At 39.0% G+C, this 13489-nt stretch overlaps 1 protein-coding gene across 1 annotated transcript in view; it reads left to right on the plus strand.

Moving 5' to 3' along the window:
* The window catches only part of TBC1D32 (TBC1 domain family member 32), a 695824-nt gene that overhangs the window by 629505 nt on the left and 52830 nt on the right, over positions 1 to 13489 (plus strand). Inside the window, exon 30 of the mRNA XM_053710787.1 lies at positions 13221 to 13336. Coding sequence (XP_053566762.1) covers positions 13221 to 13336 — 116 coding nt within the window. The remainder of the gene's footprint in view (positions 1 to 13220; positions 13337 to 13489) is intronic.

Here is a 13489-nt window from a genome sequence, read left to right on the forward strand (position 1 = left end):
AAAAGAACTAAGTTACAGAAAATAAAAAAATATTTACAAACATAAGAAAAATATTACAACAATTTTAAACTAATTACACCTACTCTAAGCCCCCTAATAAAATAACAAAGCCCCCCAAAATAAAAAATTCCCTACCCTATTCTAAATTTAAAAAGTTACAAGCTCTTTTACCTTACCAGCCCTGAACAGGGCCCTTTGCGGGGCATGCCCCAAGAAGTTCAGCTCTTTTGCCTGTAAAAGAAAACATACAATACCCCCCCCCCCAACATTACAACCCACCACCCACATACCCCTAATCTAACCCAAACCACCCTTAAATAAACCTAACACTAATCCCCTGATGATCTTCCTACCTTGTCTTCACCATACCAGGTTCACCGATCCGTCCTGGCTCCGATATCTTCATCCAACCCAAGCGGGGGCTAGACATCCACTGAAGAAGTCCAGAAGAGGCTCCAAAGTCTTCATCCTATCCGGCAAGAAGAGGACATCCGGACCGGCAAACATCTTCTCCAAGCCGCATCTTCTATCTTCTTCCATCCGGTGCGGAGCGGGTCCATCTTGAAGCAGGCGACGCGGATCCATCCTCTTCTTCCGATGTCTCCCGACGAATGACGGTTCCTTTAAGGGACGTCATCCAAGATGGCGTCCCTCGAATTCCGATTGGCTGATAGGATTCTATCAGCCAATCGGAATTAAGGTAGGAATTTTCTGATTGGCTGATGGAATCAGCCAATCAGAATCAAGTTCAATCCGATTGGCTGATCCAATCAGCCAATCAGATTGAGCTCGCATTCTATTGGCTGTTCCGATCAGCCAATAGAATGCGAGCTCAATCTGATTGGCTGATTGGATCGGCCAATCGGATTGAACTAGATTCTGATTGGCTGATTCCATCAGCCAATCAGAAAATTCCTACCTTAATTCCGATTGGCTGATAGAATCCTATCAGCCAATCGGAATTCGAGGGACGCCATCTTGGATGACGTCCCTGAAAGGAACCGTCATTCGTCGGGAGACATCGGAAGAAGAGGATGGATCCGCGTCGCCTGCTTCAAGATGGACCCGCTCCGCACCGGATGGAAGAAGATAGAAGATGCGGCTTGGAGAAGATGTTTGCCGGTCCGGATGTCCTCTTCTTGCCGGATAGGATGAAGACTTTGGAGCCTCTTCTGGACTTCTTCAGTGGATGTCTAGCCCCCGCTTGGGTTCGATGAAGATATCGGAGCCAGGACGGATCGGTGAACCTGGTATGGTGAAGACAAGGTAGGAAGATCATCAGGGGATTAGTGTTAGGTTTATTTAAGGGTGGTTTGGGTTAGATTAGGGGTATGTGGGTGGTGGGTTGTAATGTTGGGGGGGGGGGTATTGTATGTTTTCTTTTACAGGCAAAAGAGCTGAACTTCTTGGGGCACGCCCCGCAAAGGGCCCTGTTCCTGGCTGGTAAGGTAAAAGAGCTTGTAACTTTTTAAATTTAGAATAGGGTAGGGAATTTTTTATTTTGGGGGGCTTTGTTATTTTATTAGGGGGCTTAGAGTAGGTGTAATTAGTTTAAAATTGTTGTAATATTTTTCTTATGTTTGTAAATATTTTTTTATTTTCTGTAACTTAGTTCTTTTTTATTTTTTGTACTTTAGCTAGTTTATTTAATTGTATTTATTTGTAGCAATTGTATTTAATTTATTTATTGATAGTGTAGTGTTAGGTTAATTGTAGGTAATTGTAGGTAGTTTATTTAATTATTTTATTGATAGGGTAGTGTTAGGTTTAATTATATCTTAGGTTAGGATTTATTTTACAGGTAATTTTGTAATTATTTTAACTAGGTAACTATTAAATAGTTCTTAACTATTTAATAGCTATTGTACCTAGTTAAAATAAATACCAAGTTGCCTGTAAAATAAATATTAATCCTAAAATAGCTAAAATATAATTATAATTTATATTGTAGCTATATTAGGGTTTATTTTACAGGTAAGTATTTAGCTTTAAATAGGATTAATTTATTTAATAAGAGTTAATTTATTTCGTTAGATGTAAATTATATTTAAGTTAGGGGGGTGTTAGTGTTAGGGTTAGACTTAGCTTTAGGGGTTAATACATTTATTAGAATAGCGGTGAGCTCCGATCGGAAGATTAGGGGTTAATAATTGAAGGTAGGTGTCGGCGATGTTAGGGAGGGCAGATTAGGGGGTTAATACTATTTATTATAGGGTTAGTGAGGCGGGTTAGGGGTTAATAACTTTATTATAGTAGCGCTCAGGTCCGCTCGGCAGATTAGGGGTTAATAAGTGTAGGCAGGTGTCGGCGACGTTGAGGGGGGCAGATTAGGGGATAATAAATATAATATAGGGGTCGGCGGTGTTAGGGGTAGCAGATTAGGGGTACATAGGGATAACGTAGGTGGCGGCGCTTTGCGGTCGGAAGATTAGGGGTTAATTATTTTAAGTAGCTGGCGGCGATGTTGTGGGGGGCAGATTAGGGGTTAATAAATGTAATATAGGGGTCGGCGGGGTTAGGGGCAGCAGATTAGGGGTACATAAGTATAACGTAGGTGGCGGTCGGCAGATTAGGGGTTAAAATTTTTAATCGAGTGGCGGCGATGTGGGGGGACCTCGGTTTAGGGGTACATAGGTAGTTTATGGGTGTTAGTGTACTTTAGGGTACAGTAGTTAAGAGCTTTATAAACCGGCGTTAGCCAGAAAGCTCTTAACTCCTGCTATTTTCAGGCGGCTGGAATCTTGTCGTTAGAGCTCTAACGCTCACTGCAGAAACGACTCTAAATACCGGCGTTAGAAAGATCCCATTGAAAAGATAGGCTACGCAAATGGTGTAGGGGGATCTGCGGTATGGAAAAGTCGCGGCTGCAAAGTGAGCGTTAGACCCTTTAATCACTGACTCCAAATACCAGCGGGCGCCCAAAACCAGCGTTAGGAGCCTCTAACGCTGGTTTTGACGGCTACCGCCGAACTCTAAATCTAGGCCTACATTTCCTTAAAAGTTCCTATAGAAAATAGCAGATTGTTGTTTGTTGCAAACTGACACTGATTAGCTACCCATCTATTTCTCGTGAACCGGGTATGATAGGTAGCTCCTCTTTCTAGGGACAAAAGTTATGTACTTTAGTATTCAGCTGCAACAATGATTATGGATTTTAATGGGCTACTGCAATGATGAAATTCAAACACATTTTACAAGACAAAACAGTTACCTTCACTCTTTCCCTCAACTTAGGAAGGTTGTTTTTGTTTGTTTGGTTTTTTTACTATATTTTTACCCAAAGCATTAAGGCAAACCCTGTATGTGAATCCTATGATACATTTCAATATGTAATGCTTCTAATATCAGCTCTACTGTACACAATTACCTGCAACCTATTTAGAACACTGTTCTCCCCAGAACCATTTTAATGCTTAAATGTAAGTCAATAGTAAGCTAAACTTAGCTAATATTAACATTTTAATGCTTATTGCACAGATTATCCTTAAATAACTTTATTTTAAAGGGGGACTTCCTGTAGGTGGAGCTAGACGGAGCACGCGAATCTGGCGTGCTGCCCGAAGGAGCTCGTGAAAGAACAAGCCGCCGTCACGGTCCGTTGCTGGAGTACCTGGTATACTCCCTAGGACACTACCCCACTGCTGCAAGGGGTAAGACGGGGAAGTCGAGCAAAGCTGTTTGAGGCTCCCTAGCCAGAGCCACTACCTTAGTGTCTGTCAAACCACTACGCTCAAAGCAATTGTGAAGGGACTCGCTGCTTTCGGAAGCAGGTCGCTGGAGACTTGCTATCCTTTACTTGCAAGGTTTTCTCAAGACCGCCTTCCCAGACGATCACATCAGGAGCTCACCTTCAGCTGCTGAATCCGGACCGCGGCGCGCGGCGCCGCCTCCCCTGTTTGAGGCATAAATCCCCGGTGTACGGGATTTTGTGGAACCGGTCCGGCTGATGACGAAGAGGTGAGAGCGCTACTCCAGGAGCTAGAATTCAACTGAGGGCAGCAAAGCTGCTCGGAGTCTAAAGCTGAACCAGCGCACAACATAGCCTATTGTCGAAACTCCTGGGCTCCTAGGACATAGGTGTTGGAATACCCCCAGCTGTTATCAGGAGACGCCAAGACGAGTCGCCGGGACTATCTTTTCTAACTCAAGTCACACCGATTTCCAGATAAGTGCAGCTGATCCTTGTAATATCCAGCTGAGTGGAAGTTCCCCATCGCACACAGAGAGGCGGGAGCCGGTTTTTTGTTTTTTTTCTTCTCAGCGGAGAAAGTGAAGTATTTCACTGCCCTTTGTTTGAAATCTGCTGCTATCACTGAGGGAACAAACACAAACATCCCCGGACTAGAGGGAGACTGACCGGAGCTGTAAGCTGACTAGATCTACATCGCCCTCAGTCTGTCTGAAAGCCTGTGTTCCACTAACGCATGCTGTTGGAGGCTTTTACCTGTGCAAATCTTAACCTAATACCCAAGTTGAATAATCCGCCTCTCTGTCAAGAGTCGTGTATAAAACACAGGTCTGCGACAGCTGGAGGTAAAGTAAGGCGGCCAGAGGAGCGGATCCAAAATCTCCCTGTTGTGAAAGATACGCTGACCTCTCAGAAAAGTCCAAAAAGCGCAAGTACTTTTATTATTTATTATGTCGCTATATATATCACTCCTTAGAGGCTGCGGCACCAATTTATAGTCTTTCTTTTGATGAATAAGACTTAACCGTACTGCAAGAGCCAAAAAGTATACGTGCTGAATCTGGGATATCAATCAAATTTGAAACATTGAGTGCATTTGCTCGAACTGTTATCCTCAAAGTGACATATTGAAACAATTTGCAAGTTAATTTATTTTATCTTTTTCTTAGCTCCTGCTTAGATATTGCTTACCCTACTTACAACATGCAATATACAGTGATTTTGATTTATTGTGTGTTATGGGGCTTTATGAACAACTTGCAATAGCCTGTTTATACACTGAGCAGTACTAGTATATATAGATAATAACAATTAAGAGTAAGCGGTAACTGATATCTTAATCTGAAATAATGTTGATATAAACCATAACTGTGGAAGGCCAAGAATTTGATTATTAGCATTCGTCAGTTTGAATAATATATATTATATATACTAGTAGGTCGCCTCTGAATTCTAAGCAGTCAGGTTAATGGTTCCCGGACTCCCTCCTGACTTTATTCAGGAATAAGGTGTATAGTTAAAGTTAGACTGCTACAATTTATTTCTTGTTATCTCTTATAAACCTAGTAGTGAAACTTTTTATTGCTGACTAGGAACAGTTTGGATGTCTATTTAGCCCTGTAATTTAAGCAGCAAAGTTTTTATTTCTTTTTTCCTTCTATGAATATCGACAACGGTGAAGATAGTGAGTGTGTAATGTTAAGAGACTAAGAGGTCCGTACTTTGATATATTGTTACGCTGTACTGTAAGATCTGAATAGATTTTGACTATAGGGATATACAATAAGCTGCCAAAAGTATTGGTCTAAATATTATATAAGAATCCAAAGAGTGGAGCTGTGTTGTATATCTGTATAGCTTAAAATGTCTCTGTGTGAAAAGTGAATTTAAGTCGCCTAATGTTCATATTTTGAGGCTATGAAACTGTGCCTCTCTGAAAGATTGGAGCTGTATTGTATATAGTTTTTGGTAATAGTAATCCCGGTCACTCTTGTGTTCTACTGTCTATGAATGTGTGAAAGGCTAAACTGACACTCTAACCTAGATCCTGTTTCTTTCCTTTACAAAATTAATTTCGTCTGAGCAACTATAATATTAAAGAAATTGCTCGGATAAAAAGGCTAGGTTGCAGACCAGAGAGGGTCGATCATTAAACTCCAAAAGGGGTATAGTAGTATTGCACAGTAGCTACTCTTTTCCATTACAATCTGAGCATCATTGTACCAGCATATTCTCCCCATACACTTATCTAGTGGTTAAACAGGGAATTTGGCATTTACATAATAAATGGAGAAATACATCACAAATCCCAAAAATAAATCCCCAGCTATGCCTCCGAGGAGGGATAAAAAACAAAAACCCTTACAGGAAAATTTACAAGAAGTTTCTTTTAGAAGTCCAGATCCGAATTTGGAAAAACAACTTACTACGAATTAATTGGCAGATTTAATTCTGCCTCAATTTGAAATAATCAAGGGCGAGATCTCAGAGATCTCAAGTGAAATAAAGCAATTTTCAAGTAGGCTGTTAGAGGTAGAAAATCGAATTTCCAGTATTGAGGACAGACATTTCAATCAGGAATCTGCTATTGACACGCACTCAGACGAGATAAAAGCACTAAAAGCTAAGATTGAGGATTTAGAAGATAGGTCTAGGAGGAGTAACGTGCGTGTCATAGGACTACCAGAGTCCAGAGAGTTTGATGATCTCCTACTATTCAGCTCCCAAACTTTACCCAATCTACTAGGCATACAAGTCGCAGAGGGAGGAATACAGGTAGAGAGAGCACATAGGGTAGGCATGATAAGACAGCCAAAAGATGGCAGCACGCGACCAAGAATGGTCATGATAAAATATTTAAACTTCCAAGACAAAGTTAAAATCATGCAGAAATACAGGCAGACCCAGACACTCACTATAGACACCAAACAGATTTTGTTATTTCAGGATTACTCAATAGAAACTTCGACAAAAAGACGTGCAATGGCGCCATTCTGCTCTGGCCTAATAAAGGCACGGCTGAAGGCAACTATGAAGTACCCAGCAAAAATTACGGTACTGGGCATGGATGGCGTCATTGCATTAAACACAATTGAAGAGGCTAAGGAGTTCTGCAGAGACAATAACATAGACGTTTAAGCAGTTTTCAAAGAGCAGGGTAAGCGATGGACCTGGAGATTAAACTGGTGATTTGGATAGGATTAAAGGGTAAGGGGGGCGAGGGATTGGCTTTTTATCTTTCTTTTTTCTTTCTTTTTTTTTTTTTTTTTTTTTTTTTTTTTTCTTTGTTTGCTTCACACAAATTGTTTAGAGTTACAATAAATGAGTAATTCATTAAATATAATTTCCTGGAATGTAGGGGGAATAACATCTCCAAGTAAACGCAAGAATGTTCTCAAGTTAGCAAAAAAACAACATCCAGACATTATTCTACTCCAGGAATTACATCTCAAGAAGGTAGAGATAGGAAAGTTAAAAAAAAATTGGATAGCTGAAATAATCGCCACACCTTGCGAAAAACGCAAAAAAGGCGTAGCAATTATGTTGGGCAGGGAGTTAGCATACACGATAATCAAGCAGGAACTGGATCCAGGGGGGAGATATATAGTATTGCAACTGAAGATAGATCAAAGGATTTGGACACTGTGTAATCTATATACCCCGAATAGCTGGGACTTCCAGTTCTGGGAGAAATTGACAAAGGTTATATCCCCATATATTGGGCAGAACTTGATAGTAGCAGGAGACTTTAACAGCACTATGTGCCCTGAGCTAGACAGGCATAGAATCAGGAGTAGAACATCCAATAATAGGGAAGCCAAATATCTGCAGAGGTTTGCACGTATGCTAAAACTTCACGATCCCTGACGAATCCAACATCCAGACACTCGGGAATTCACTTGCGAATCAGGTGCTCACAAAAATTTCTCCCGAATCGATATGTTTCTGGTAGATGATTATATTATGAGAAACAACATTGAGTCACATATCTCAGAGATTATTTTGTCGGATCATGCGATAATTGGCTTAAGAATTGTGTGGAGTACCCTCTCCAAAAAAACTTCGAATACATTTCGTTTTCCTCAATATATGTACAGGAACATAAAATTTGTAAACTGGTTGCAGCAAAGATGGGGAGAATACTCCACACAAAACAGGGACTACATAAACAAAGTTGAGGTGTTCTGGGAAGCAGGGAAAGCGGTCATGCGGGGGGAAATAAGAGCCTATATGATTAAAAGAAATAAAGAAAAGAAAGCAAGAGAGCTACAATTATCAAACCAGCTTAAAAATAAATATGCGAAATACCTCAGAACACCCAATAAAGAGAATTGGGACTCTTACAAAGCAGCAAGAACGGAAAGAGAACAATATCTAATTAAGGTCGGGGCATATGAAGAGCTGAGGAATAGGGCGTCATTTCAGGGCAGTCAGGGTATATCGGCTAAACATCTGGCCAGGTTGGTTAAATTTAGGAAAAAATCAAATCAAATTTTCTCAATCAGGTCTGAGGGGAAACTCTTTAGTAACAAAGAGGAAATCAGCAAGATATTTTTGAGTATTATAGTAAATTATATGCAAGGGAAGAGGTGAATGAGAAGCAAAAAGAGCAACTCTGGCTGGGTTTAGATGTCCCCCAAATATCGCAAGAAGCGTTACAGATAATTAATGCACCTATTGCTGAAACAGAAATACTAGAAACCATAAAAAACTCTAAACTCGGCAAAGCTGCAGGGCCGGACGGTCTTACTGCAGAGTTTTACAAAATTACGGCGTCAGAAATAGCGGGCACCTTAAATAGACTTTTTAACCAGTATTACTTGCAGAAAGACATGAAATCAATCTATTTCTCTGACTCTGTAGTTACTTTGATTCACAAGAAAGCGAAGGACCCAACCCACGTTGCGTCATATCGTCCGATTTCGCTTCTCAACCAGGACTACAAAATATTAATGTCCCTTATTGCAGAAAGGTTAAAAAAATTTATTACAGATATTATCCATCCCGACCAGGCAGGATTTATTGCAGGAAGAAATGCGGTCAGAAACATGCGCAGAGTTCTTACCACAGTGGACTATCTCCATCGGATTGACCAGGACGCCGGAAAGAGAACTCAGGGGGCAGACATAGCCTTACTCACTGTGGACGCCGAGAAGGCTTTTGATTCAATTATCTGGGACCACCTAATAAATTCGTTGAAGAAGTTCGGTTTCTCCGGCGCTCTGGTCGATTTGATCGGGTTAGTGTATAAAAAACCCAGGTCTCAACTTCTCATCAACGGTGAATTATCACAAAGCATTACTCTAGGCAAAGGAACACGTCAGGGTTGTCCACTTTCGCCAATTCTATTCGACATCGCATTGGAACCCCTCGCTATATATCTTAGGAAGACTCTCCCACCAATCTTGGTGGGTAATCAGAAGGTGTCTGTGACACTCTATGCAGATGATCTATTAATATTCCTACAACACACAAAGCAATCTATACCATGCTTTATGAAAATACTAAATATTTTCAGTTCCTTCTCTGGATATAAAATAAACATTAATAAATCAGAAATTCTCTGGATCAGGAAAAATAGATTTAGCTACTCTGATAATTTTAAAGAAGTACAGAGCATTAATTACCTAGGCATCAAGATCAGTAAGAACCCAGCATCCTGGTATCAGCTTAACTTCAAAGATCCTTTTCAGAATCTGCAACACGATCTCGCAAGATGGAATTTATACTATCTATCCATTTCAGCCCGTATCAATGTCATTAAGACTATTATCTTTCCAAAATTCCTATTCTTGCTACAAAATTTACCCCTTTTATTACACAAAAAAGACATTGATAATTATAACAAGGCCTGTGCTTTTTTTATTTGGGGGAAAAAGACCTCGCCGTATCGCTCTCAATAAACTGACCCAGGATAAGCGGTTTGGAGGCTTTTCATGTCCAAATATAAAATACTACAATATGGTCTCCTTGGCTAAATTCGGGGTAGACTGGCTTAGCAAATTAGACCATGTTACCTATTTTGAATATGAAACAGAATTAATTAAACCCTTCAACCTACAGGCAGTATTGCACTGCCCATATAGAAAGCTACCAAGCAATATAACTAGATTAGTAACATTTGCAAACGTAGTGATCGCCTGGCAGAAATACTGTAAAATATTGGGGATAGAATTTCAGACTTCTAGACTACTGCCGATTACTGGTAACCCAGTTTTTCCACCAGGACACTGCAATAGTATATTTCAAATATGGGAAACCAAAGCCCTGACATATGTATCACAGCTGAAAGATCCACTCACTGGGCACATCAGGACATTTGAGCATCTTGCACGGGAATACAGTTTACCATCCCAGCACTTCTATGCATATTTACAGATCCGCCACTTCATAAACGACTATGATACAAGGTTTAGTAAACATTGGGCGCAATTAATGATCGAGGCAGGGATATCTCTGTACAAAGCAGGTGTTAGAGCCTTATCGTACTGGTATCAACAGATAATGAGTAAAGAAGGAGAACTGCACATCAACCAATGTAAACAGAGATATGTACTTTTCTTTCCCGAACTCCTAGATAAGGATATAATGGATAGCATCGTCAGAGCAAAAGAAGCCACAGGTAGAATCAATTTGAGAGAATCACAGGCTAAGGTAATAAATAATTTTTATTTAACCCCAGCCAGAATTGCTAAGTGGTCCCAATCACAGGTTATGTGCCCTAAATGCCATAAAGCAAACGCGGATTTGCTGCACTATTTCTGGTCTTGCCCGAAAATTTCGCAATACTGGAGCAAAATCCAATATTGGATTAACAGAAAAGTTAGAGACAAGCTAGAACTAGAGGCAGAACATATATTCTTTTTGTATCCATCACAAAATATAGGAGACAGACTTCTCATAAACTTAGTAATCTTGATTGCAAGGAACCAGTTATGTAAAGGGTGGAAGCATAGAGAGGCTCCCTCAATTACCGAACTCACAAACGCCTTGAGAAGCCAGATTTTGATAGAGATAATAGGATTAGACAAAGGAGCAGCTAAACAGGTCTTTCTATTTTTTAAGAAATGGAAAAAGTATATTCAGGGAGAATCGACAATAGTCCAACAGTACATTCTCTTGCCATTCCAAGATTCTATACTTTTCCTAGAATTAATCCTAGACGGCTCATTACCGTCAAGCTGGGCACATAGTCGCTAAGGCAGGATTAACACACATATAGAAGCAAAATGGAATTCACCGGCAGTTCTCTAGTGAGGGTATCTCCTCGGTGGGCTTTTTTTTTTTTTTTTTTTCTCTCTGTCTTTCTTCCCCCCCTTTTTCCCTGAGTCGTAATAATATTTTATTGTCAGAACTGTTGTGAGAAATCTTGAGTACAGGTCAGAGTAGATAGGGAAGGATCTGCATAATAAGAATATAAGGTTAAGACGGACTCAAGAATCAGATAAGGTAGAGCAACACAAGATTTAGATTAAGGGACAGTTTAAAATGGGTCAAGGACTAGAGATCATATTCAACTGTTCCGGCAAAACAAAGATGTGATCAGACAATTAAGATAGGAGGTAACAGATAAGTAATCCTGATAAAAAGGAATTCTAATATTTCACTTGACACAGAAAGTCCAAGCTGCTGAGAAATGTATCTTTTCAGTAAGGTTTGACTGGTTAAGCGTTTGATGTGTCAAATTTTATATGGCTAATGTGTATTGTACTGTTGAATTCTTGTTCAGAATTTTCCTCCTAAGAAAAATATATGTTAAAAAACTAGAGGTTAAGATAACGGGACCCATAAGTGGTCTCCTACATTTGATGCAACCTTCAGTTACTGCTATGTTTTACATTCTGATCTGTGGCCCAAGTGTGGGCTTGCAAAGAGACATGAAGGTTTTAATTTGCTCATTGGCATGCTGATGTACTGTTTTTTTTTTTCTTTTCTTTTCTTTTTGCAGCAATTGTATGTATCATCCGTCTTCTCCCAAGTAGATTGCTATTAGTGTTAGCACAAAAATAACTACAATATGTAACCCATACGATGTATCTTTTTTTTTTTTTTGAGAATATTCAAAAGTTATGTTGTTTATTGCTGCAATCCCTTGTTTGTATGCCAAATCTTTACCTCAATAAAAAAAAAACAAAAAAAAAAAAAAAACTTTATTTTAAAGGGACAGGCTGCTTCAACATTTGTATTGTTTAAAAAGATAGATAATCCCTTTATTAGTCATTCCCTAGTTTTGCATAACCAACACAATATACTTTTTTACCTCTGATTACCTTGTATCTAAGCCTTTTGCTAACGGCCCTCTTATTTCAGTGCCATTTACAGACTTGCCTGTTAGTGCTGGCTAATGAATAGCACCAAAGGAGTTAAAACAATTGTATCTATATGGCACACCAACTAACAGTGTCTTGCTGTGAAAAGCTAATAAACTGCACTTAGATAAAGGCTACCTGCAGGCGCGCTTAGAGAGGGCAGACATTTACAGGTTTAAAGGTTATAAAGTATATTAATATAACAATGTTGGTTATGCAAAGCTGTGGAATTGGTAGTAAAGATGTTATCTATCTTTTTAAAAATTAAACATTTTGGAGTAGACTGCCCCTTTAAATTAAGCAATTCATTTGTGCTTTCATAAGCAGAAAATCTTATAACTTTACAAAGAATTACACTGCCCCCACCCGGCTACTTCATATTGCCAGCTGTTTAATAACATTTTCTGTGGAGAACACTAAAGAACATCTCTAATGAGAGCAGCCTCATTTTTACCTCTCCTAATTAAAGGGACATGAAACCCAAAACATTTTCTTGATAGAGAATAGAATTTTTAAAAAGTTTCCGATTTACTTTTATTATCAAATTTGCTTCGTTCTCATGTTATTCTTTGTTGAAGAGATACCTAGATCGGCATCGTGTACATGCCTGAAGCACTAGGCAGCAGAAAATAGTGCTGCTATCTAGTGGTCTTACTAATATAAAACATTGTTGCAAAACTGCTGCCAAATAGTTCTGCAGACATCTGCACACGCCTGAGCTTTTCAACATAGAACCACAAGAAAAGGAAGAAAATTTGATAATAGAAGTAAATTGTAAAGTTGTTTAAAATTCTGTGTTCTATCTGAATCATGAAAAGGAAAATTTTGAGTTGTATGCCCCTTTAACACTTTTAGGGCCATGCAAGTGCTTTAATAATGTGTGTAATGGCACTTATAGCAATAACTATTGGATGTGGTTAATACCATCTGCTTGAGAGTGATTGTAGAGAAGCCAGTATGACAAATATCCAGTATATTATTTCATCTGTATTGTTGTTTGGTGTAACAATGTTAGCTGCTACTATTAGTAAAGTTAAACCATGCTAAAGACTTTACAAATGTTTGTATCAGTATATTAACTAAACAACAAGTTAGTGTTATTTAGATAAAATGTGTGAAATTGTGACATAATAAATACTTTTGTTATAGATTTACTACACATTAAAGTTGTTTTTTGTTTGTTTTGTTTTTTAACCATATTATAATTATGTTGTGTTTTTAAGGTACGGTAGACACCTAAATATTTTGAAAAGCAGCAGTGAAAAGGATCTTACTGAAATACTGAAACAATGTGAACAATTTTTGAAACAACAACAAAATGCTACCACCTCTCATCTCTGTATCCTCTGGATGGATTATGTTTTCTGTTGCACTTTCCTTAAAGGGGCAATGAACCCTAAATTTGTCTTTCATGATCCAGAAATGATCCATTTTTTTTTTATTTTTATTTTTTTTGGGGGGGGGGTTGCTTAGGAAAATACTTAGGCCTAGT

The sequence above is a fragment of the Bombina bombina genome, chromosome 4 (genome assembly GCF_027579735.1).
Source record: "Bombina bombina isolate aBomBom1 chromosome 4, aBomBom1.pri, whole genome shotgun sequence".
Taxonomy (NCBI): Eukaryota; Metazoa; Chordata; class Amphibia; order Anura; family Bombinatoridae; genus Bombina; species Bombina bombina.